The sequence below is a fragment of the Ascaphus truei genome, chromosome 2, assembly GCF_040206685.1.
Source record: "Ascaphus truei isolate aAscTru1 chromosome 2, aAscTru1.hap1, whole genome shotgun sequence".
NCBI classification, from domain to species: Eukaryota; Metazoa; Chordata; class Amphibia; order Anura; family Ascaphidae; genus Ascaphus; species Ascaphus truei.
This window is the reverse complement of record NC_134484.1, coordinates 99,364,850-99,391,589: the sequence shown is the minus strand read 5'-3', so window position 1 is coordinate 99,391,589 and position 26,740 is coordinate 99,364,850. Positions and strand designations below refer to the sequence as shown.

The window sequence follows — 26,740 nt, the reverse complement described above, 5'->3', positions numbered from 1 at the left end:
ATAGCTTAAGCCTCATGTTAAAGCCTCACATTAACTAAGTAATCAAACACAGCTTCAGCCAAATACAATAACGGGGCCAAACATGCCTACATGCCTCATACCTAATGAGCAAACACATACTGTAGTGTGGTTATTTCCTTACCCACAATGAGTTCACTTCTATTCCTTATCTAGAATTTATCAGGGAACTAACAGGACTCAGATACCTTCCTGATTGCTTTAAATGATAATCTCTGCAAATATCTTAAAAATTTTTTTTTAAATGTTTAAACATGTGTAGGGTGATAATATTTTAATAGCATTCAATAGTAGGGAAGCTACTTGAAGGTTTAGTACAGGAAAATATTCAGGAATAGATAATAGTTAACAAAATAATTAGTAATAGTCAGCATGGATTTATGAAGGATAGGTCGTGCCAAACTAACCTTCTTACCTGTAGTTTCTTTGAAGAGGTAAATAGGAATTTAGATCTGCAAATATCTAAAAAAAAATTTTTTAAATGTTTCAACATGTGTAGGGGGATAATATTTTACATTTGTTCCTGTAAAAATGTAAGTGTCAAACCACCTCAAAAATACTACATACAGTACGTAGTGTTCTGTCTTCCTGAATATTTACAGAAAGATACAAATGGGGAGACTTCTAGTGGTGGTGAGCAGCACTCTTACCTGGTCATAGCCTCATTAAATTAGAATATGTATTTACTAGGCAGTGGTAAGCAAACTCCTCAGATCTAAGATTTCATATTGTATATACTGTAACAGTATAGCAGTTTGTCCTTCTAAGAAACTTTTGCAAGTGCAATACATCTACTCTAGTACTCATGGTACCATGCACCTTGGTTTGTTCATATTCATAATCATTTACTAATAAAAAAAGATAAATGTAAGTTATCCTTATAAGTGTTCAACACATTTTGTTGCGTTGTTGTAGTGCTCTTATGTACACCGTCTTATGTACGGTGTCTGTGTCATTCCCCTCACTTTGTTCTTCTTGGAGGTAGAGGAAGGTACCTCATAGGGAGATATGGTATTTAAGGTGCCCATAGATGTACAGGAATGGGACAATTCACCACGACCATTTAGCCACTGTTGGACTATTCACTGTGTCTTTTTTACCCCAGGGTTTAGGCTTTTTAAGGGTTCAGGTTAGGATGAAGGGTTAGGATTTAAGGTTATAACCAGACACAAAACAAGCTATGCTGTGTAAAAAAGTCATAACCCCCCCCCTCCCCCACCGCACAGTGTGCAGTAAGTAAAAATACCACTTGTGAGCACATCCACGTGTCTCCGTCAGCTCTGCAACCCTGCCTTTCCCCGTTATCTCTTAGCAGACAGTGATTCCACTGCAGCCAGGGATTTTACAAATGAGCACTCCAGTATGTCACTCTATGCTTCTTGTCCAAATGGAAGCAAAGCGTGACACACTGTGAGTGCTCATTTGCATGTCATTACCCAGAATCCCTGGGTGCACTGGAAGCATTGTAGGCTAAGAGATAATGGGGAAAGGCAGGGTTGCAGACCTATCTGAGACATGCAGATGTACCGACAAGTGGTATTTTTTATTTAGTTTAAGGTTAGGAGTTTTTGGGTTAGGGATTATGTTTTTAGGGGTTAAAATTATGATTATAGGTTAGGGTTAGGTCTTAAAGCAGCAATACTACATTACCAACTCCCATTTTTATTTCCCTCCTTTTTTTTATTATTTGAATATATAAAGCATGTGACAATGTATAATTCTACATTGTTACATAAACTGGCAATCGTTTGTCGCTCCAGTTATAAATCTTTTAACATTCTGATTGTGTGCCTAACATAATGGCCACTTCAGTCAGTGTAATTCAGTAGCTACAATGTATCCTTATATAACTAAGTTAACATTATCTATTGTTACAGTATGCAGCTCAAACTGCTGGGAATATTGGCAACAAATTATCACAAACCGGAAAGTGTTGCAAATATCTAGTATTGCTGGGGAAGTGTGCTAAAACCTGCTATAGAAATCCAAGGATGCTTTAAAACTAATTAAAACGGCATTAAGAGTTGAATAACAATTAAAAAAATACAGTAAGTATTATCTAATACTACAAAACTGATTTATTTAAAAATACATATATAAGATTTTAAGATGTTTTGATGCTTTAAGATCATAGGTTGCAGTTATTGCCATTACCCAAAATGGCCCTGAATCCCCCAGACTCCCTGGGATAGTGAACTGCCCAGTGGCCAAATGGCCGCATCTAACTGACCTAGAGCCGTACAGTATGCACTTAGTGGCTACTGTGTCATTTTTCTAAATGCAGAACTGTATACGTCTGAACACTTTATTAAAGTAAATTCCACAAAAAATATTTTCTAACATTCAGTGAATACATTTATGAATAAATTAAGAGATTGAACATGGAAAATTGTGCTAAAGAAGATGTTACATCTTTTGGTAAAGTGGTAGAAAATATGAAGATGAAAGAAATCCGATCTCTTATATTAGAATGTTATGAATGATTTAAAACCTGTAAAAAAATAAATAATAATAATTTAAAAAAAAAAAAAAAAAAAATATATATATATATATATATATATATATATATATATATATATATATACGCAAAAATGAAGCAGGGATCGGTTTTACCATACTTAGTTAAGTAATGGTGGGTAAAAAAGTGACAAAAATCCTCCACAGCTAAGCATGTAGCAAATGGAAATATAACTGTATGCTCATTTGCATGTCTTAGACAGGTCTGCAACCCCGCCATTCACCATTATCACCCAGAACACAGCACTTCCACTGCAGCAAGTGATTCTGGGAAATGACATGCAAATGAGCACACAGTGCTACCTTTTGCTTCAATACCATTCAACATGGTTCCCCTATAGCAGGGGTGGGGAAAGTCAGGCCCGCGGGCCATGTAAGGCCCCCGCGAAGTCATTTGGTCCGGCCCCCGGGAAGCAAGTCTGCAAGAATGGTTTTTAAAAAAAATAAAAATTTTAAACTCCCCCTTTCCCGATTGGCTGCCCGTGCTGTCACTCTGCCAATTTTTATTTTGGCCCGCCTCTTCCTACAGCACTGCCCCCCTCCCTTCTCTCCTCCAGTAATGCCAGGCTCCTTAGGCTCCGCCCCTCTGTCCCTCCCTTTAGGCTCTGCGGGCCTGCCAGTCTCTCAGCAGCACTGGCTACCTATGCTGCTCCAGCAGCCCATCCACGGGCCCCAGGTATCCCACATGCCCCCTTATACCTCCTCCCAGGCACCTTACCCACCCCAAGGGGGGAGAGCCCTTATTTTTGTGTGTTTACAGAGGTGGGCTTATTGTGTGTGTGTGTCACTGTGTGTGTCACTGTGTGTGTCATTGTGTGTGTGTGTGTGTGTGTGTGTGTGTGTGTCAATGTCTCTGTCATTGTGTGTGTGTGTGTGTGTGTGTGTGTGTGTCGATGTCATTGTGTGTGTGTGTCAATGTCATTGTGTGTGTGTGTGTGTGTGTGTGTCTGTCAATGTCACTGTGTGTGTGTCTGTCAATGTTACTGTGTGTGTGTGTGTGTGTGTGTGTGTGTGTCACTGTGTGTGTGTGTGTCACTGTCTCTCTGTGTGTGTGTGTCACTGTCTCTCTGTGTGTGTGTGTCACTGTCTCTGTGTGTGTCACTGTCTCTGTGTGTGTGTGTGTGTGTCACTGTCTCTGTGTGTGTGTATGTCACTGTGTGTGTGTGTGTCACTGTCTGTGTGTGTGTGTGTGTGTGTGTGTGTGTGTGTGTGTGTGTCACTGTGTGTGTGTGTGTGTCACTGTCTGTGTGTGTGTGTGTGTGTGTCACTGTGTGTGTGTGTGTGTGTGTGTGTGTGTCACTGTCTGTGTGTGTGTGTGTGTCACTGTCTGTGTGTGTGTGTGTGTGTGTGTGTGTCACTGTCTGTGTGTGTGTCACTGTCTGTGTGTGTGTGTGTGTGTCACTGTCTCTGTGTGTGTGTGTGTGTGTGTCACTGTGTGTGTGTGTGTCACTGTCTCTCTGTGTGTGTGTGTGTCACTGTCTCTGTGTGTGTCACTGTCTCTGTGTGTGTGTGTGTGTGTGTGTGTGTCACTGTGTGTCACTGTCTCTGTGTGTGTGTATGTCACTGTGTGTGTGTGTGTGTCACTGTCTGTGTGTGTGTGTGTGTCACTGTGTGTGTGTGTGTGTCACTGTGTGTGTGTGTGTCACTGTCTGTGTGTGTGTGTGTGTGTGTGTCACTGTGTGTGTGTGTCACTGTGTGTGTGTGTGTGTGTGTGTGTGTGTGTGTGTGTGTGTGTGTGTGTCACTGTCTGTGTGTGTGTGTGTCACTGTCTGTGTGTGTGTGTGTCACTGTCTGTGTGTGTGTGTGTGTCACTGTCTGTGTGTGTGTGTCACTGTGTGTGTGTGTGTGTGTGTGTGTGTGTGTGTGTGTGTGTGTGTCACTGTCTCTGTGTGTGTGTGTCACTGTCTCTGTGTGTGTGTGTCACTCTGTGTGTGTGTGTGTCACTGTCTGTGTGTGTGTGTGTGTGTGTGTGTGTCACTGTCTCTGTGTGTGTGTGTGTGTGTGTGTGTGTGTGTGTGTGTGTGTGTGTGTGTGTGTGTCACTGTCTCTGTGTGTGTGTGTGTGTGTCACTGTCTGTGTGTGTGTGTGTGTGTGTCACTGTCTCTGTGTGTGTGTGTGTGTGTGTGTGTCACTGTCTGTGTGTGTGTGTGTGTGTGTCTGTCTGTGTGTGTGTGTGACTGCCTGTGTGTGTGTGTGTGTGTGTGTGTGTGTGTGTGTGTCACTGTCTCTCTCTGTGTGTGTGTGTGTGTGTGTGTGTGTGTGTCACTGTCTGTGTGTGTGTGTGTGTGTGTGTGTGTGTGTCACTGTCTGTGTGTGTGTGTCACTGTCTCTGTGTGTGTGTGTGTGTGTGTGTGTGTGTCACTGTCTCTGTGTGTGTGTGTGTGTCACTGTCTGTGTGTGTGTGTGTGTGTGTGTGTGTGTGTGTGTGTGTGTGTGTGTGTGTGTGTGTGTGTCACTGTCTCTGTGTGTGTGTGTCACTGTCTCTGTGTGTGTGTGTCACTGTCTCTGTGTGTGTGTGTCACTGTCTCTGTGTGTGTGTGTCACTCTCTGTGTGTTTGTGTGTCACTCTCTGTGTGTTTGTGTGTCACTCTCTGTGTGTTTGTGTGTCACTGTCTGTGTGTGTGTGTGTGTGTGTGTGTGTGTGTGTGTGTGTGTGTGTGTGTGTGTGTGTGTGTGTGTCACTGTCTCTCTGTGTGTGTGTGTGTGTGTGTGTGTGTGTGTGTGTGTGTGTCACTGTCTGTGTGTGTGTGTGTGTGTGTGTGTGTGTGTGTGTCACTGTCTGTGTGTGTGTGTGTGTGTGTGTGTGTGTCACTGTCTGTGTGTGTGTGTGTCACTGTCTGTGTGTGTGTGTGTCACTGTCTGTGTGTGTGTGTGTCACTGTCTGTGTGTGTGTGTGTGTGTCACTGTCTCTCTGTGTGTGTGTGTGTGTGTGTGTGTGTCACTGTCTGTGTGTGTGTGTGTCACTGTCTGTGTGTTTGTGTGTCACTGTCTGTGTGTGTGTGTGTGTGTGTGTGTGACTGTCTGTGTGTGTGTGTGTGTGTGTGTGTGTGTGTGTGTGTGTGTGTGTGTGTGTGTGTGTGTCTGTCTGTGTGTGTGTCACTGTCTGTGTGTGTGTGTGTCACTGTCTGTGTGTGTGTGTGTGTGTGTGTGTGTGTGTGTCACTGTCTGTGTGTGTGTGTGTCACTGTCTGTGTGTGTGTGTGTCACTGTCTGTGTGTGTGTGTGTGACTGTCTGTGTGTGTGTGTCACTGTCTGTGTGTGTGTGTCACTGTCTGTGTGTGTGTGTGTGTCACTGTCTGTGTGTGTGTGTGACTGTCTGTGTGTGTGTGTGTCACTGTCTGTGTGTGTGTCACTGTCTGTGTGTGTGTGTGTGTGTGTGTGTGTGTGTGTGTGTGTGTGTGTGTGTGTGTGTGTGTGTGTGTGTGTGTGTGTGTGTGTCACTGTCTGTGTGTGTGTGTGTGTGTGTGTGTGTGTGTGTGTGTCACTGTCTGTGTGTGTGTGTGTGTCACTGTCTGTGTGTGTGTGTGTGTCACTGTGTGTGTGTGTGTGTGTGTGTGTGTGTGTGTGTGTGTGTGTGTGTGTGTGTGTGTGTGTGTGTGTGTGTGTGTGTGTGTGTGTGTGTGTCACTGTCTGTGTGTGTGTGTGTGTGTGTGTGTCACTGTCTGTGTGTGTGTGTGTGTGTGTGTGTGTCACTGTCTCTGTGTGTGTGTGTGTGTGTGTCACTGTCTGTGTGTGTGTGTGTGTGTATGTGTCACGGTCACTGTGTTTGTGTGTCACTGTCTGTGTGTAGCAGCAGCTGACTGAGGTGATTAAGGACCTGAGTATCACCAGGGCGGCGTGGGTAAGCAGCACTCCGGTAGGGAGAGGGTATAAGAGGAGTGGTGGATGGGGGGGAAGGGGGTATAAGAGGCTTTGGGGATAGAAGAACGAGTCTGCGGTGGGAGACACACCTCACTACCGCCTCTCCTCCTCCCCACACCGGGCAGCAGTTGTGGAGTGTACTGCACCGACACACTTTATTAGAGCAAATACCCAGTATGTACCTGGCAGATACCTGGAATGCGCCGCTCCTCACCTCTGACAAGCCCCGTTGCGTTTGCCTTCCCAGCCTGGGTTCATGCCTGGCTGACGGGCGGCTGATCTGTTAAATGATAATGATTAGGATTTAATAGGCTGCAATGCTTCGCGTGTCTACCAGATGGCATAAATTCATGAATTGTAATGCAGTATATATATATATACTGTGCAGTATTGCAGCCAGCGGGAATAAAATGCTTCAATCCCTGCCTGGAAAATACCTCAATGCACTCGGGCAGAAAACAGTCACAAACCTCAACACCCGGGTATACCCGAATTCGTGGGACTAGCCGAGCTCGAATAAAGTGTGTCGCCAGTGTAACTGCTCTGCCCCCCTGTGCACTTACACGGCCCTCCTCCCCACACCGGGTAGCAGTTGCGGAGGAGGGCACCTGCTCCGATCCCCCCTGCTCAGATTCCCCCTCCCCCTTGCACACTTACACGGTCCTCCTTCTCCGCACACCGAGCAGCAGTTGCGGAGGGCACCTGCTCCGATCCCCCCTGATCAGATTTCCCTCCCCCTGTGTGTGTCTGAGAGAGAGTGTGTGTGTGTGTGTGTGTGTGTGTGTGTGTGTGTGTGTGTGTGTGTGTGTGTGTCTGAGTGTCTGTGTGTGTGTGTGTGTGTGTGTGTGTCTGAGAGAGTGTGTGTGTTAGTGTGTGTTAGTGTGTGTTAGTGTGTGTTAGTGTGTGTGTGTGTTAGTGTGTTAGTGTGTGTGTGTGTGTGTGTGTGTGTGTGTGTGTGTGTGTGTTGTGTCTGAGAGAGTGTGGGTGTCAGAGAGAGAGTGTGTGTGTGTGTGTGTGTGTCTGAGTGTGTGTGTGTGTGTGTGTGTCTGAGAGTGAGTGTGTGAGTGTGTCTGAGAGAGTGAGTGTGTGAGTGTGTGTCTGAGAGTCTGAGAGAGAGTGTGTCTGAGAGAGAGAGTGAGTCTGAGAGAGAGAGAGTGGGTCTGAGAGTCTGAGAGAGAGTGGGTCTGAGAGTCTGAGAGAGAGTGGGTCTGAGAGAGAGTGGGTCTGAGAGTCTGAGAGAGAGAGTGGGTCTGAGAGTCTGAGAGAGAGTGTGTCTGAGAGAGAGAGTGTCTGAGAGAGTGAGTGTGTGAGTGTGTGTCTGAGAGAGTGAGTGTGTGAGTGTGTGTCTGAGAGAGTGAGTGTGTGAGTGTGTGTCTGAGAGAGAGTGTGTCTGAGAGAGAGAGTGAGTCTGAGAGAGAGAGAGTGGGTCTGAGAGTCTGAGAGAGAGTGGGTCTGAGAGAGAGTGGGTCTGAGAGTCTGAGAGAGAGAGTGTGTCTGAGAGAGAGAGTGTGTCTGAGAGAGAGAGTGTGTCTGAGAAAGAGAGTGTGTCTGAGAGAGAGAGTGTGTCTGAGAGAGAGAGCGTGTCTGAGAGAGAGAGCGTGTCTGAGAGAGAGAGCGTGTCTGAGAGAGAGAGCGTGTCTGAGAGAGAGAGCGTGTCTGAGAGAGAGAGCGTGTCTGAGAGAGAGAGCGTGTCTGAGAGAGAGAGCGTGTCTGAGAGAGAGAGCGTGTCTGAGAGAGAGAGCGTGTCTGAGAGAGAGAGCGTGTCTGAGAGAGAGAGCGTGTCTGAGAGAGAGAGCGTGTCTGAGAGAGAGAGCGTGTCTGAGAGAGAGAGTGTGTCTGAGAGAGAGAGTGAGAGAGTGTGAGTCTGAGAGAGAGAGTGAGAGAGTGTGTGTCTGAGAGAGAGAGTGTGTGTGTCTGAGAGAGAGAGAGTGTGTGTCTGAGAGAGAGAGAGTGTGTGTCTGAGAGAGAGAGAGTGTGTGTCTGAGAGAGAGAGAGAGAGAGTGGGTCTGAGAGAGAGAGTGGGTCAGAGAGAGAGAGAGAGAGAGAGAGAGAGAGAGTGGGTCTGAGAGAGAGAGAGAGAGAGAGAGAGAGAGAGAGAGAGAGAGAGAGAGAGAGAGAGTGGGTCTGGGTCTGAGAGTCTGAGAGAGAGACTGGGTCTGAGAGTCTGAGAGAGAGACTGAGTCTGAGAGAGAGACTGGCTCTGAGAGTCTGAGAGAGAGACTGGGTCTGAGAGAGAAAGTGGGTCTGAGAGTCTGATTTCCCTCCCCCCTGCCCGATTTCTGTGTGCGTGTGTGTGTGTGCGTGTGCGTGTGTCCGTGCGCGCGTGTGCATGTGCGTGCGCACAGACACCAACCCACCGTCAGTCAATCACCCAAAGAGAAGCAGTTCCAGCCATCACATTAGTGGTGAGTTAATTAAATGTTTAACCAAATATAGCAGGCTAATTTTTAAGTTGATAATTTTTGATGGCCCTCGAATGATTTTATAAATATCAAAATGGCCCTTGGCAGAAAAAAGGTTCCCCACCCCTGCCCTATAGGCTTAAGCTTGCTGCATGGTCACAGCTAAGTATGGTAAAACCGATCCCTGCTTCATTTTTGCATAGCCAGTGGAACCAACCCCACACTGAGGAGACCCATTAAGGTCGAAACAGTCTGTCTGTGGGTGGCTTTACTGGCTATGCATCTTAACCCTGGCTGTGCTCAAAGCTGTGACCATGCAGCAAGCTTAAGCCTATAGGGGAACTATGTTGAATGGTTTTGAGGCAAAAGGTGGCACTGTGTGCTCATTTGCATGTCATTTCCCAGAATCCCTTGCTGCAGCGAAAGCGATGTGTGCTGGGTGATAATGGTGAAAGGCGGGGTTGCAGATCTGTCTAAGACATGCAAATGAGCATACAGTAATATTTCCATTAGCAATATATATACAGTATACATGTCTATAGTTTCAAAACACTATCAGTCTCCAAGATTTAACATACAGTAATAAAGTTACCACTGCCTGTTTTTCTAACGACTACATACATAAAGCTCCATTGATTCACGGCTCATAAGGTGATGTTGCCTAAAATACTTATGGACGTTATGTTCTCTGAGTTAACATGGTTTCCTCAAAGCTCATTATATCCAAAAATAAAAACAAAAAAAACCATCTGAACTACTGTACATCTATACATAGTATTGCTGCATGACATTGCGTTATCTTCTATTAATATGACATTATACCTGTTTTGGCGTTACCCTTACCGTGAAAATAGGGATTTTGCTGAAATGGACAGTGAGAGGAGAGGGAAATAACACTATATTGCTTCAATCATGCCTAACTGTAGAGATGAGCAAAATAGTCAAAATTGGGATTCCAGAAATTCTGAAAGTCCTCCTTGGCACAAGAAGTTCTCATTATATTTAAGGTTACCCAGGTCGGAGAGCTGGGGCGTCCTCAGCCACAGACACTGGCGCCCTCCTCTGCAGTGCCTGCTTCCTCCTCCACTCTGTGACTGCTCTGCTCCCAGCGTCCCGCTAGTCATGCTGCCACCATCACCCACCTCATCTGCCTCACCCTCCACTGCCCTCTAAAATGTGCCACACTAGGCTTCCTAGTGGTTCCTCTAGCTCTGCCTCAGTTTGCACAGGGAGAAGCTACAAATGGACTACTGTTGGCACCACTCTCTAAAATTACCATTCACACCAATTCTAAAAACCCGCTTGTAAGAGATGTGTTAAGACGTACATTTAATTTGGGTGAAATTAAATCTGGGCTTTATTGAGCCTGTTCCTTTAAAAAGACAAAATATACAAAATAAAGGCCTACTCCAATTTGGAGAAATAACTAAATCTTTACTCCAGCCCTATCTAACTGGGTGGGTAGTTAGGCTGATTACCACCCCAAATTCCAATTCCTTAATAGTGATAAAGAATGTGGATAAAGGTGGTGGTTCAGAGTAGGGCTAGCTACCTAAAGGAAGCTTACCGCCAACTTGGGGACGCTACTACCTTTTCTGAGCTACCAGACGACCCCACAAATGTCTTTCTCAAAATCTTTCAGGACTCAATTGAGTTAGGCAAAGTGACTAATGTTTTGAGTAAGGATGAAATTAAGTTTCTTATCAATCCTTGTCCAATTATTCCAGCTTTTTACCATCTCCCAAAGATCCATAAGACATTAGTCGACCCACCGGGTAGGCTAATCGTCTCATCCATTTGATCTTTGGGAAATGGTCTGTCCGAATATGTTGATAGGTACCTGCAATGTAAAACAAATATAATCACCGCGCTTCTCCGTATAAGGAGCATGCAGCTAGTGAAGGAATTGGCCATACAAATGTGCAAAACAGAAAGAGAATCCCTGTGCTTCTCCCTTTGGGATAGCAATCAGTGGGGAATGTATATATATATATATATATATATATATATATATATATATACACAGTGTTCGACAAACCTATACATTTGCTCGCCCCGGGCGAGTGGATTTAACATCGTGGCGAGCTCCTATTGGCCCAAGCAGCACACGTTTGATACTAGGTGGCGAGTAGATTTTTTTTGTGTGGCGAGTAGATTTTTTGGTGATTTGTCGACCACTGCATATATATATATATATATATATATATATATATATATATATATATATATATATATGTATAGTGTAAATACCTATAAGAAAAAAAGGAGACTTTAGGTATACATCCTTTGATCAAATAATGCCAAGCCTGCTAACCACGTCAAGTTAAGTCTCAATAGCAGGTCCCTACGCTAAATACATACTAGTGTTATGTGAAATAAGCCCAGAAGGGGTTAAAATATCAAAGCATATGCTTATATAAACTAGTGCAGTTAAAAACTGGTATATACCAGTATAGTGAGTATCTGTATGTGTGTATAGGCTCCTTACCAGGCAGATCCAGAGTCCCAGGGCCACACGTTGGTGAATGTGCCAGCTTTCTACAATACAATTTTTGATACCTTTATTGAGTGTGCTGTCTCTTCCTTGTCGTGTGGCCCTGGGACTCTGTATCTGCCTGGTAAGGAGCCTATACATTTATTCTCTCTATGGGACAAGCACCTGCATTATAGCTACACGAGAGTGCCATCTGCCCTGTTTTTTATTATATATATATATATATATATATATATATATATATATATATATATAGCAGAAAATAGCCGTGTTAGTCCAGTTGCGATAGTGCCGAATGAATGAGTTCTTCAGTATTAGGTGATACCTTTTTTATTGGACTAACAATTTATGTCATAGGACAAGCTTTCAAGAGTTATCCCCTCTTCTTCAGGTCAAGCAATACTGATATACAAAGGATTCAATGGCTAAAACAGTGTAGAGAGAGGGAAAAAAAACCAACAGATATTTACTGTAGATAAGGTAGGGTGTTAAACGTGTTTGAAGCCAGGGGACAGTGTCAAAGAAAGGCGGGGAGGGGAAAGATGCTGGTGGGGAGAGAAAGTGTGGATAAGAATTGAGGCAAGCAGGATAATTACAAACAATTTTGATAGGGTGTGAGAAAACCCAAGTCCGCATTATGTCCTTTGGTTTTGGTGTCAAAGAGTCTTATCATTCTGAGTTCAAATGTTTTCCGTTCTTGGGTGCTTTTAAACATTCCATTGAGGATTTTGATTTTTAAATCATTTATGGAATGATCTGGTTGTGAGAAGTGATGTCTCACAGGTGAGCAGTATCTTCCTTCTTCGTGATGGAGTATAGAGTGTCTTTCCTCTCTCTACACTGTTTTAGCCATTGAATCCTTTGTATATCAGTATTGCTAGACCTGAAGAAGAGAGGATAACTCTCGAAAGCTTGTCCTATGACATCAATTGTTAGTCCAATAAAAAAAAAATCACCTAATACTGAAGAACTCATTTATTCTGCACTATATATATATATATATATATGCAAATATAGCTGTATGCTCATCTGCATGTCTTAGGCAGGTCTGCAACCCCGCCTTTCCCCATTATCACCCAGCATACAGCACTTCCACTGCAGCAAGGGATTCTGGGAAATGACATGCAAATGAGCACACAGTGTCACTTTTTGCCTCAATAACCATTTTTAACATGGTTCCCTATAGGCTTAAGCTTGCTGCATGGTCACAGCTTTGAGCACAGCCAGGGTTAAGGTGCATACCCAGAAAACCACCCACAGACAGCTGTTTCGACCTTGATGGGTCTCATCAGTGTGGGGTTGATTTTACTGGGAATGCAAGAGAGGCTATGGGATAGGCTAAACCATAATACTGAGTTAAGTTATGGTGAGTAAAAAAAGTGACAAAAACCCTCCACAGGAAAGCAAATATGCAAGTATTATGGTTTAGCCTATCCCATAGCCTCTCTTGCTATATTTGCATATTTGCTTTCCTGTGGAGGGTTTTTGTCACTTTTTTTACTCACCATAACTTAACTCAGTATTATGGTTTATATATATATATAAATGTAAATACAACTGTATGCTCATCTGCATGTCTTAGGCAGGTCTGCAACCCCGCCTTTCCCCATTATCACCCAGCACACAGCACTTCCACTGCAGCAAGGGATTCTGGGAAATGACATGCAAATGAGCACACAGTGCCACTTTTTGCTTCAAAAACCATTTTTAACATGGTTCCCTATGGGATTAAGCTTATATATATACTGTATACACACACACACACACACTCAACAGTCCAACAATAAAGTCGCTTGTCTGTTTCCTTGTGTGCTATGGCACTCTCCATGTCCAGGTATTGAGGTCTTGTCCCCTTGTCTTGCTTTCAGCATACAGTCCTTCTGTGTGCATCAAGACATCATATTTTCCTCAGGTCAGCCCAGTTATGGGCTAAGAAAATCTCTGGTCTGTCCTCCTTCTCCTTATGTCTGCACAAATGTGAACTAAGGAATCTCTCTCCTGTGTCTCACATGAGGCGTTTTACAGAGTCCAGGTGGAGACTAGTTAATTGAGTGGGTGAAATTAACTTTCTCTCTGCTGGATTCTCAGAGCTTCCGAGGCAGCTTTATTTAAACAGGGATATGTCCCTCTTACACCGCTACATTAATATATATATATTTGTATATATTTTATATATACTTCTCTTCTCTTGCTTATCTCCCCACATACACTTCTCTTCTCCTGCTTATCCCCCACATGCTCTTCTCCTCTCCTGCTTATCCCCCCACATGCTCTTCTCCTCTCCTGCTTATCCCCCCACATACACTTCTCTTCTCCTGCTTATCCCCCACATGCTCTACTTCTCTCCTGCTTCTCCCCACATGATCTCCTCCTCTCCTGCTTATCCCCCCACATGCTCTTCTCTCTTGCTTATCCCCCCACATGCTCTTCTCCACTCCTGCTTCTCCCCACATGCTCTTCTTCTCTCCTGCTTATCCCCCCACATGCTCTTCTCTCTTGCTTATCCCCCCACATGCTCTTCTCCACTCCTGCTTCTCCCCACATGCTCTTCTCCTCTCCTGCTTCTCCCCACATGCTCTTCTCCTCTCCTGCTTATCCCCCCACATGCTCTTCTCCACTCCTGCTTCTCCCCACATGCTCTTCTCCTCTCCTGCTTATCCCCCCACATGCTGTTCTCTCTTGCTTATCCCCCCACATGCTCTTCGCCTGCTTCTCCCCACATGCTCTTCTCCGCTCCTGCTTATCACCCACGTGCTCTTCTCCTCTCCTGCTTCTCCCCACATGCTCCTCTCCTGCTTATCCCCCACATGATCTTCTCCTCTCCTGCTTATCCCCCACATGCTCTTCTCTCCTGCTTATCCCCCACATGCTCTTCTCCACTCCTGCTTCTCCCCCACAAGCTCTTCTCCTCTCCTGCTTCTCAGCACAAGCTCTTCTCTCCTGCTTACCCCTCACATGCTCTTCTCCTTTCCTGCTTCTCCCCACATGCTCTACTTCTCTCCTGCTTATCTCCCACATGCTCTTCTCCTCACTTGCTTATCCCCCCCACATGCTCTTCTCCTCACCAGCTTCTCCTCATATGATCCCCTCCCCAATATCTACTCCCCACATACTCCCCTTCTCACCAGATTCTCACCCACTACTTCTCTCTCTCTCCCTCTCTCTCACCGCCCCCCACCCCTCTCTCTGTCTCCCTCCTCCACCCACCTCCCTCTCTCTTAACCCCTCCACCCTTTTCTCTCTCTCTCTCTTACTCCTCCCCCCCCACTTTTACCACCCCTCCACCCCTCTCTCTTACCACCCTCTCTCCCCTATCTCTTACCCACCCCTCCCACAACTCTCTCTTACCCACCCCTCCCACCCCTCTCTCTTACCCACCCCTCCCACCACTCTCTCTTACCCACTCCTCCCACCCCTCTCTTACCCACCCCTCTCTTACCCACCCCTCCACCCTCTCTTACCCCACCCATCCCACCCCCTCCAACCCTCTTACCCCACCCATCCCACCCCCTCCAACCCTCTCTAACCCCACCCATCCCACCCCCTCCAACCCTCTCTTACCCACCCTTCCCACCCCCTCCACCCCTCTCTCTTACCCACCCCTCCCACCCCCTCCACCCCGTCTCTTACCCACCCATCCCACCCCTCTCTCGTTACTTTGTGGTGTCATTTTTATCATAGATCACTGATATACTGTAAAGTATCGTGTGTGTTGGTTTCAGTGATAAAAGAGTTTTCCTGTATTTCACAAAATTAACTGCCATTGATAGTTAAGTGTCACCAATTATTGGATATGTTTATTGTAGAGATTTTTTGAGCGCCCTTGAAAGTGATGATTCCTAATTAAAATTACAGTGCGATGATTGTGTATCCCCACTAGCCCATGATAAACCCACAATTATTGAACACCTTTAGAACTGGAGGTGCCTGTAATGAGTTAACTATACTATTCTTTGGAGTTCTTAAAAGTGCTTAGGACAGTAGACACTTTTAATAGGAAACAACTAGGCTCCAAAAAGCTCAGCAACATGTAATTATTCCTTTCCTATTTCAATTTTGAACTTGTTTATAAAAGTACATTCTCTCACTTTTTGAACTTTTTTTTAGCGTCAACCAGTCTGGGATTCAGATGCCTTGTCTGCCAGAAGTGGAGGCTCTCAGAACCAAAAGCTCCTGAAAGAGGCATTAACCGCAAAAGAACTGCAGAGCATGGAAAAGCATCTTGCTGGTATGTGCTGAAAAGTGATCTTTTACTATGTCATAGGTGGATGAGAAAGTACACCACTCTCACACAGAAAAGATGGAAAACATATAACATACAGCTGCATTTTATCAAGAAAGTCTTATTCATTACGGTAATAAACTAATTTTTGGCAAGTACAGAATGTTGTTATCAGTAATTTCAGCAAAAGGACTTTTAAATATTTCAACTATCACAGAAAGTACAGTACTTTTCAATTCCCCCACCTATTTGTCAGACTCATACTTTCCTGGAATAATGTTTAAAATGTTTCCTGGAAAAAATGATAGATGGATAACAATAAAACACAGCTTGAAATATGTGCAACATACTTTATTCTTTAAACTTATTACATTTAGTTAAGGTATAGTATTAAAAATATAACAAACTCATTTGGGTTTGTTTTTTTAATGAGGAACTACAGGGGTATTACTGCCATGCTCTGTTTGTGATTTAAGAAGTCAATGTTTAAATGTTTTCAATGTTTTATTACAGTATGTTGTAGTGGTTGGTAATAAAGTTTCTCTACTATTGAAGTATACACTTACAGTATTGCTACATAATTGCAACTGGACTGACATGTCTACCACAACCTATTTGATGGTGGCAAGCGGGGTGTGGGTTATGGGAGTGGTAGTTGCCCCGGGGAAGCAGTTTAGGTCTCCCGGAGAAGTTATGTGGGCGGGGAGGAGTGTGTGTGGTTGTATACCATAGCGGTTATACTGCTATGACATACAATGGATATTTAGAGTATTTGTATTAACCCCTTGGTTACCTTAGTGGCCCTGATGGCCACTATGACTTCCTAGGGGTTAATAAACCTATTTCTTTTTGGAAGGCAGATTCCAGGTATCTTGCATGGTATCTTCCTTAGCATATGGCTAACACGAGACAGTATTACAGCCAGTTAGCGCTGGGGGGCGTGTCTTATCCCGACGTTGGCTGGATAACCATAAGCCATATGCAAATGAGGGCCCTGATGGGGATTGTTTTTGCATATATTTAGCTTTGTAGATACCTGTTAAATTCAGGGAAGCTAACGAACGTTACCTAATTGGCTAACATCATGTAAGTAGCCCAGATTTAATGTAGCTTTGCATCAATTCCTGTTTTATTAATGTACTCAGTTACTTATATATCTCAACAAACACTCCTTTATATAACACGTGAAGAAATACCTGTGAGCAAAACTGAACGCAACTAAGATACCTAGGAAATATTCTAAGTTGGATATGCAAATTAAATTCAATTTACTTAAATTAGCATATGTCTTAGGTACAGTATCTCAGGTGTGTTCAGTTTTGTTCATGGTATCTCTCCACATGTTGTATAAAGGAGGTGTCATTGGTACTTTACAAAATTACATCTCTCTCTTCCCCCTCCCACCCTCTTGTTCCTCCCTCTCCCTTACCCCTCCCCCACCAATCCCCTGTCCCCTCCCTCCACCAATCCCCTGCCCCCTCCCTCCACCCATATCTCGTGGTCTGGATGGGAGTAACGCCATTTTTAGTTATGAATTAACTAATGTCTTGTTAAATCCCTGTGTTAACTTTAACAAACCTTTGTGGATAGACATTTTTTATGCGTAACGTCTTGTGCATATCATTACTAATGTTCGTTATAGTTAATACAAGGCCCCTTTCGGATGAAAACATGACTTAACCTTATGTTATTGAGCTTTTAAGCTACACGTTAATGCTTAAGGAGACGTTAATATAGTTTAGACTCTCCTTAATTGACTTGACGGACATCCGTTGATCTGGGCAATGGGGAGCACTGTGTCTAATGCTAAAGGCAATATTTCCAAAAATACATAGCAATAGTGAGTATTATCTAAAAAAAAGTTTTATATATATATATATATATATATATATATATATATATAAAAATATATACATGTAGAGGTATCAGTACCGTGTTAGCCGAGCTTCAATAATCAAAAAATAAATAGATGATACCGTTCTGTGGCTAACGAAATGCTTTTATTTGTGCGAGCTTTCGAGATACACTGATCTCTTCTTCTGGCGATGTTACAATGAATGAAGCAAGCAAAAGGTATACTTAAAAACAGTGTCTCTTGGAATGTTATCTGTGCTGGTCCTTCCCCCGGTGTGGATGTGTTATATATATATATATATATATATATATATATATATATATATATATATGTGTAGAGGTATCTGTACCGTGTTAGCCGAGCTTAATAATCAAAAACGAATAGACGATACCATTCTGTGGCTAACAAAATCTTTTATTTGTTTGAGCTTTCGAGATACACTGATCTCTTCTTCTGGCGGTGTTATAATGGATAAAGCAAGAAAGGGTTTTTACTTTAAAACAGTGCATTCTGGAATGTGATCTGTGATTGAGACCTATCCCTCTCCCCTGTGTAGAATGCGATTTTATGACTTGAGGTGTTAAAAGGTCCCTGAAGGTTGGTGATATAAGAGAGAGTGTGTGTGTGTGTATGTATGTATGTAAATATAAATGTATACAGCACCCATATTGTATACAGTACTTCACACAAGTTGAGTGGAAGTGTATACCAATTGTAGGTGTTGAAATGTAAGAGGGTGTTGCATTACTATAAGTGTGTGTAGATACTATGTGGTCCCTATTGTTGTATATGGATAGAATTACAGAGTGTATTAGTAGGTGTAAGAGACAGCTGTGTGTGCATTCATACAGTATAGCGCAGTATGTAGACACATGGCATTTAGCACTCATGGGAAGAGAGTTCTCTTGTGTCAGTAGTGACTCATGAAACCACGGACTCTGTTTAGGCCATCGCTAAGTGTCCTGAACAGTTGCCTAAATTTTTATTCATGCAATCGTCTCTCTTTCGGTGTTCTAAGATTACTTTTGAGTATGGCCACCTTCAGCCCATGGAAAAGATTGAGCTGTGCTGTGACCTGGAAGAGATCTTCAAAAGACTGTTGTCCGAGGACCAAGATCGTGCCAACACTGCAGAAGGAGGGCCCTGCACATGAGCAGGGAGCAAAAATCCAACTGGATCCCACAAACTGGGCACAACCCCAAACTGGACCGGTACATCGAAAGCTTTAGACACAGAGCCAAATCCACCATCCTGGACTTAGTGAAGAGACAAACGTATAATCTGACACTGATCGAGAGTTGAGGCATAGCATCGCTAAAGGCCAACCACAACATAACAATTAAACCTGCAGACAAGGGAGGAGCAGTGGTCATAATGAACACCACAGACTACCTGTGGGAAGCGTACAGACATCTCTCTGATGCAAAGTACTACACCAAACAGCAGGAGGATCCAACAAAAAAATATACGAGAGAACTCAACAGGACCATCAAAACACTCCCGATCCACACAAGAGAACACATTCTGGACCTGATACCAGCTAACCCAAAACCTGGCACATTCTACATGTAGAATCACTTTACACAAATCTCCCACAAAGGTGGGATTTCAGCCTGCAGATACTTTCTGGGACCGCAGGAGCCACTCACAGAGACAGTTTCATGAGTCACTACTGACACAAGATAACTCTCTTCCCATGAGTGCTAAAAGCCACGTGTCTACATATTGCGCTATATGAATGCACACACAGCTGGGTCTTACACCTACTAATACACTCTGTAATTCTATCCATATACAACAATAGGGACCACATAGTATCTCCACACACTAATAGTAATGCAACACCCTCTTACATTTCTACACCTACAATTGGTATACACTCCCACTCCATACACACCTTTTGTAAAGTGCTGTATACACTGTGGGCGCTGTATAAATTTATATTTACATACATACACACACTCTCTTACGTCACCAACCTTCAGCAACCTTTTAACACCTCAAGTCATAAAATCGCATACTGCACAGGGGGTAGGAATAGTTTTGAATCACAGATCATATTCCATGATGCACTGTTTTAAAGTAAAAACCCTTTCTTGCTTTATCCATTGTAACACTGCCGGAAGCTTTTATAATTTATAAATTATTATATAAAATAATTTATAAATTATATCATATCATACAGGAATCGAACCCAGGACCTTTCATATGCTATTACCAATTCTCTACCACCAAGCCATAGGGATTGTGTGATATCACAGGCTCTAAAAGAAAACTTAACATATAGTACACAGTGCAGTGCACTGCACTGTGCTGCAGAGGTTAAGTATATTTATAGAGTTTGTGACATCACACCAATCCTGTAAAATGAAAAAAAAAGATGTTTTTAAATCGGGATCCACGTTTAGACCACGTTATAAGCAGATCCGCGTTGTAGCAGATTGCACTATAAATCGCACTATAAATCGGTGTGTGTGTCATTTCGGAAGAGGAGTCCCTGCTCCAAAGAGCTTACAATCTAATTGGTAGGTAGGAAGAACTTGCAGAGACAGAAGGAGGGCATTCTGGTAAGTGCGTATGCAGGGGGTCAAGCTTTATATACAGTATCACACGTATAGTATTATACACGGTGCTACTCATATGATTCTTTAAGCAAGTGTGCCTTAAGGTGGGTCTTAAAGGTGGATAGAGAGGGTGCTAGTTGGCTATTGAGGGGAAGGGCATTCCAGAGGTGTGGTGCAGTCAGTGAGAAAGGTTTAAGGTGAGAGAGGGCTTTAGAAACAAAGGGGTAGAGAGAAAGCATCCATGAGCAGAACGCAAGAGTTTCGGGTTGGTGCATAGCGAGAAATTAGGGCTGAGATGTAGGGAGAGACAGAAGAGTGTAAAGCTTTAAAAGTGAGGAGGAGAATTGAGTGCGAGATGCAGGATTTGATAGGAAGCCAGGAGTGTGATTTCAGCAGAGGAGACGCTAAGACAGATTTAGGAAAGAGTAGAGTGATTCGGGCAGCAGCGTCTAGGATAGATTATAGGGGAGATAGGTGAGAGGCAAGAAGGCCAGACAGCAGGAGGTTACAGTAATCAAGATGGGAGAGAACGAGGGCCTAAGTCAGAGTTTTAGCAGTCGAGCAACAGAGGAAAGGGCGTATCTTTGTTATATTGCAGAGGAAAAAGCGTCAGGTTTTAGAAACGTTTTGAATGTGAGATTGGAGTCGAGTGTGACCCCTAGGCAGCGTGCTTGGGATACTGGGTGAATGACAGTACTTCCAACCGTAATGTGGAAGAGGTAGTAGGGCAAGGTTTGGGAGGAAGTATGAGGAGCTCTGTTTTTGCCAATTTAACTTTAAGTCGGCAGAGGGCCATCCAAGATGATATCGCAGAGAGACATTCAGAAACGTATGTCTGTACAGCAGGTGTAAGGTCAGGGGTTGAAAAGTAAATGTGTGTGTCGTCAGCATAGAGGTGATAATAAAACCCAAGAGATGTGATTAGGTCACCTGGAGAAAGTGTGTAAGGAGAAAAGAGAAGAGGTCAGAGTTGAAACAGGATAGCATAAATTTGTAGTGAAGGAAGTCTGCGAGAGTGTGAGATATCCTCCAGAGGCATTCAGGGGAACGAGTGGAGGAATGCAGCATGCACGTGTGGGGATTTAGCTAGGGTCTGGGGTTAGAAGGGCGAGGATGGCAGAGAGAAAGCGGGGCATGTAGATCAAGATAGGAGGATAAGGCAGAGTTGTAGTTCCTGACCAGGTTGTCTGTTTCAGAACTGAAAGAGGAGAGGGAGGAGCGTAAAGTGAAATCAAAGGCTGATAGGTTAATAGAGCGCAGGTTTCTGCAGAAACGAGGGGTAGATGGAGAAGGGGAGAAGTGAGAGAGAGAAAATGAGATGAGGTGATGGTCAGAGGAAAGGGGGAAATGGAGAAATCTGAGAGAGAAAAGTTTTAGGTGAAAACCAGGTCTAGGTAGAGGCCATCTTTGTGGGTGCTGGCTGCAGTCCACTGCTGAAGGCCAAAAGAAGAGGTTAGATAGAGAGAGCGGGAAGACCAAGAGAGAGAGGGGTCATCAATGTGGCAGTTGAAGTCCGCATGGAGAAATACAGGAGAGTCTGAGGAGAGAAAGAAAGAGAGCCAGGATTAAAAAGTGAGAGAGAGAGGCTGAAGTGGGATGAGTAGAGGTAGGTAGGCAATAGATGACCGCCACGTGGACAGGGAGAGGAGAGAAGATCTGGACAGTGTGAATCTCAAAGGAGGGAAAAGCAAGAGAGGGAGGAATAGTAAGGGTATGGTAGCGGCAGCTTCCGTGCAGAGTCAGATTGAGTGAGCAGGTCTCAGTTATAGCAAAGAGAAGCAGAGAGTGAGAGAGAAAGAAGTCATACACAGAGAGGAACTTGTTAGAAAGGGAGCAAGCATTCCAAAGGGCACAGGAAATTGGAGAGAGGAGGGAGGGTGGCAGGGGATGGGTATGAGGTTGGAGAGGTTGACACCAGAAGGAGTAGAAGTTGCATTTGGCAGGCGAGGACAAGAGCATGTAGGAATAAGGCAGGGACCAGGATTGGGAGAGACATCCCCAGAAGCAAGGAGGAGAAGCATGGAAAGAAAGATAATGTGTGAGGATAATTTGTAAGTGTGTGTTTTAGTGCAGGGGTTATAGCTGTGTAGTGTCAGAGGACGCAGGTAAGAAAGGAGTTCATGTAAACTGAGAAGTGGTGAAAGAAGGAGATATGAAGATTTATGAATAGAGTTAGAGACATAATGAGGCTGGTAGAAGTGCATAATTTGAAAATAAGTGAGGCCATAGCAAATATAAAGAGTAAAGGTGAAATCACAGCAATAGTAACGTGCAGAGATATGCAGTCTGGGATAGATAATATCCTCCTTTCCAGCGTAGTTCAAATCCAGGATTCAGGGCCAGTAGGTGTTGTCCATTTGTTCATTCCTTTTGAACTCCCTTTTAAACACCAACACTGCACTCTACTTTAAACGTGACTACTTCAAACATGGCTGCAAACAGCAAAGGCTGCTGTGCTCTTACTAATATAGCTCTAAAATGTCACCTGACTGAAGACACCTTAATTAGCACATGTGAGGAACATTAAAACAGTTGTTTTTTCTAAACATGTTGTTCTGCCTAGGTGTGAAAGCTGAATTTATTTAAGGGGTGATTGGAGACAGCATCACATACAGTATTACCTTGAATTCTTATAAGATGCATTTATTAACGTACACACATCAATGGGGTGATTGGAGACAGCATTCAAATATTACCTGAGAAGAGAAGAAGATAATAACTGTTAGGGTAAGGGATGGGTCCAGAACTCCCTTTTAAACTCCAACACTGTACTCTACTTTAAATTTGGCTACTTCAAACATGGCTGCAAAAAAAAAAAAAAAAAAAAAATTTAATCTAAAAGAAAGCTCAAAAGATAGGAGGAAGAATTTAACTGTATTACGCAAAAGAAAAAGCAATAAAACACATCTACAGTAAAACCAGTATCTACTGTATAAAAGTCAAATCACTACGAGTCTGATGCAGGGTTTTTAACGGCCTTGACAGTCCATTGCACGCCTGCTGCACTCTTTCTCTGAGTACTCCTTCCCAAGAAACTGTACACCATTCTCCTGGGAATTTTCCTTAGTGTCAATCCATACATGTTGGTGCCCGTACACAGGAGCAGTCAGACATCAAACATAGTGATGTCACCACCGATCTCAATGTGTTTGCCTAAAAATGTTATAAAGAGGTCGTTTGTGACACGCCAGAGAGTCTCTTAATTAGCCCTCAATTAAGCATGTTTAAATTAACTGCTTAATAAATCATTAAACAAATAAAATTATATCAGTTTACTGTATATCTCTAGAAACATTGCAATCATATAGATATATCATATAAAATTATTCAATAAATAAACAATATTACATTTAAAATGAATATATTAATTAAATTACTAATGAATTGATTAACTATACATAATGCGATATTAAATACCTAACATACTGTAACTACAAAAGTATTCATATTTATAATTTAAAGTTAATATTTGTACGTATTTAACATATACAGTACTAATATTAAGTAACCAAACCCTTATCCGAAATTATGGGGCATCCAGAAGAGATCTGAATCCATTTCTGGACCTTTGGGAGGGGGTCAAATACCAGAATCTAAGAATGAGTATAAAATGGATAATTAAATTCTTTAGGAGTGATAAAAGTATCTTATTTAGCTTTGGACAAAAAAATATTTTTAAGCTTTCATATAACAAGTAGCAGGGTCAAAACTTAAAATCTTATAGGAGGCGGTATCATCTAGAAGGCGTTGTGCCTCTCCTACATAATCCACCCTATCCTGCAAAACTTTGCCCCCCATTTGTCTGCTTGTCTAATAATCAGTGTTCTCATTTAATTCTCTCAAAGCTTTCCTTTGATATCTACTCAGATTGTCTTTAATGACATAACTACAATTTTCATCATTTTTACAGAGCATTTTAAAAGTCTTCTTCGACTTGGGTCTAAAGGGAGTGTGTATAAAACTCCTACTATTATCATTATCCTTCAGTAGATCTTCAAGATCGCCCAAAGCCTCCATTCCTTTTTCATACAAATATTCACAAATAACAAACACAGAATTCACATCTGAACCAACATCTTCTTCATCAGTAAACTGACTCATTTGACATTTTATCACGTCAATAGAAAAATATATGTAAATAAACTAAAGGAGGGATTAATCTTTCAGGGTAAAAAGAAGCACTAGAATAATGGATACTCTGACTAATGTGATTAGCACAATCAACTGCAAACATACAGTATTTGGGCATATTTATTAAGCTGAATGCAGGAAGAGAGGCGGCACTCACATGGACTTATGAAATGCAAAAATATTTATTTACAAAATCAACATTGTGGTCCTTCACATGGACCTTTCTCAAGATAGCGGACACCGAAAAACCCACAAACCCACATGAAATTGGGATTGGTACTGTATAAAGGGTTTCTTGTTTTGCTGCTTTCAGATTCAACTCTTTAGTTTGAAGAGCACCCGCGGCATATCCTCCTTTGAGGTTATCACAACAATTATACATTGTTCTAACAATCTTAGAACAATCATGTTCTAAGTCAAATTTGACACATTTCAAGAAAGTCACCAAAATATTAGCATAAAATCTGATACCTGAGGAAGATGTTGGTAATTTTTGTTGGTTTGCCTTTTTCACAATAATTTCTTTAGTTCATGTGAAAAATTTCCTGGTTTTGCAATTGTACACAATTGTTTTAGTGACCAATAACATTACTTCTGTCTGTCACGTGACCCTGTTAAAGGCCAAAACAGTGGCCCTAGTAGTACTTGTACTAGAATCATACATCATTGTTTAGGAAAACCCTGGTAAGATTTTCCAATGCCTAACATTTCTAGCCTTTAGTTCTCTCATTTTCTTTCTCCAAATCTTCTCCTCTTAATCGTATCCAGCTACTTGGCAGAAATAGCCCTGACATTGTTTCCTAGATCTCACTCTCTGGTTCCATTGTCTGTCCACCGGGTGTGCTGCTGTTTCTGCATGGTCTAGGTTTTCCTCTGTTTGTCTCCTCTTGGGTGCTTCTGTCTTCTGTCTCTGTCTGCTTTATAGTTTCCTGTTTGCTGCACCTACCTGTCTTTGTTTTGTGATCCAGACTTCTGTTTCTGCTCTGATCTGACCTGTTCTGTGTAGTCCTGATTACATATTAAAGGCCCTTGCCTATGATCTGGCTTATCCCTGTTTGTTTACTGCTCCTCCCTGGTCTAAGTTCCTGCTCCCTGGTCTCGGTTCCTGCCTTCCTGCTGCCGACCCCTGCATGTGACCCTAGTGATCCTTGCCTGCTGCCTGCTTCCGACCACTGCCTGTGACCCCGATCTTGCCATTTGTCACTTGCCCCCGACCTCTGCCTGTGAACCCCGATCACGCTATCTGACATCTGCCTGCAACCCTGACTAGTCTTGTCTGCTCTCTGCTGTTCTGGCCACTGAGGTCCTACCCGCTCCTGGAGACTCCCTCATGACAGAAAACAAAAGCCACTTCTGGACCTCGCTGGAACATATCCATCACCTGCCTGTTTTAGCAGACCCCTCACGCTTGCGTTGGGTTGAAGATTTGTACTTTTGTTAGTGTTTTGAAGACTCATTTGGGATCTTGAAGTTTTTTTGGCTGCAAGTGTTCTGTAGGATTATTGTGCACTTTGTCCCTGAGAAGAGTTCCCTTTTTTATTTTTGTGGGAATTTCAGTTGAAGAGGCTTTTTCAGTTTATAAAAGAAAAATCTCCACTGTACTCTCTGTAAATATAGGGCAGACATATTGTGTCTAGAGACTTTTCTGCTAAGTCTGAAACTGTTGCTGCAGAGACCTGTATGCTTTTCTTTGAGGTTTTTGCAGTGCCTGGTTTAACCCCTGCTGAGCCTCATATTTCATTTTCCTAAGATCAGCTTGTATTTCCTTGCAGTACCTGGTGCCACCACTTCCGACTCTCAGACTTGTATTTCTAAAACAGACTTATGTTACCTTAATTTTTCTGCTTACCCTGGTTGAACCACTGCTGTTTCACATGGTTCCCATTTCAAAAACAAGAGTACTCCCATTGTTTTGTTGCTATACTGCACCGACACACTTTATTCGAGCAAATGCCCAGTTTGTACCTGGCAGATACCTGGAATGCGCCGCTCCTCACCTCTGACAAGCCCCGTTGTGTTTGCCTTCCCAGCCTGGGTTCATGCCTGGCTGACGGGCGGCTGATCTGTTAAATGATAATGATTAGGATTTAATAGGCTGCAATGCTTCGCGTGTCTACCAGATGGCATAAATTCATGAATTGTAATGCAGTTTATATATATATACTGTGCAGTATTGCAGCCAGTGGGAATAAAATGCTTCAATCCCTGCCTAGAAAATACCTCAATGCACTCGGGCAGAAAACAGTCACAAACCTCAATACACCCGGGTATACCCGAATTCGTGGGACTAGCCGAGCTCGAATAAAGTTTGTCGCCAGTGTATGCCACGATTTCCTGCATTCTGTGCTCTTCCTATGCTTGGTTCTAAGGTTTCAGATGTAATTTCAAGTTTCAGTGTCTTTAGTTTCTCGCAATCTGTGATATTCCTATGCCTCATTCTAAAGTTTCAGATGTAGCTGCGTTATTCTGTCTATGGTTCCCCCTGCAATTTATGATATTTCTGTGACTGATGATAAGGTCTCAAATCTAAAGGTCAGCTCTCCTATCTTCTGTCTCCCTGTTGTGCCTAATATTTCTGTTGTTATTCCAAAGCTTCTGCTTTAAAGACTCATTTTCTCTTTACTGGTTTTCTTGTGAAGTTTAGGTTCCCCATGTCTGAAGCTACTGTATGGTTCCC

General features: G+C 43.1%; 1 protein-coding gene across 3 annotated transcripts in view; it reads left to right on the top strand.

Moving 5' to 3' along the window:
* The window catches only part of C2H8orf34 (chromosome 2 C8orf34 homolog), a 464,168-nt gene that overhangs the window by 320,991 nt on the left and 116,437 nt on the right, over positions 1 to 26,740 (top strand). For all 3 annotated transcript variants that reach the window (XM_075583770.1, XM_075583769.1, XM_075583766.1), the window contains exon 11: positions 15,399 to 15,519. In XM_075583770.1, coding sequence (XP_075439885.1) covers positions 15,399 to 15,519 — 121 coding nt within the window. The remainder of the gene's footprint in view (positions 1 to 15,398; positions 15,520 to 26,740) is intronic.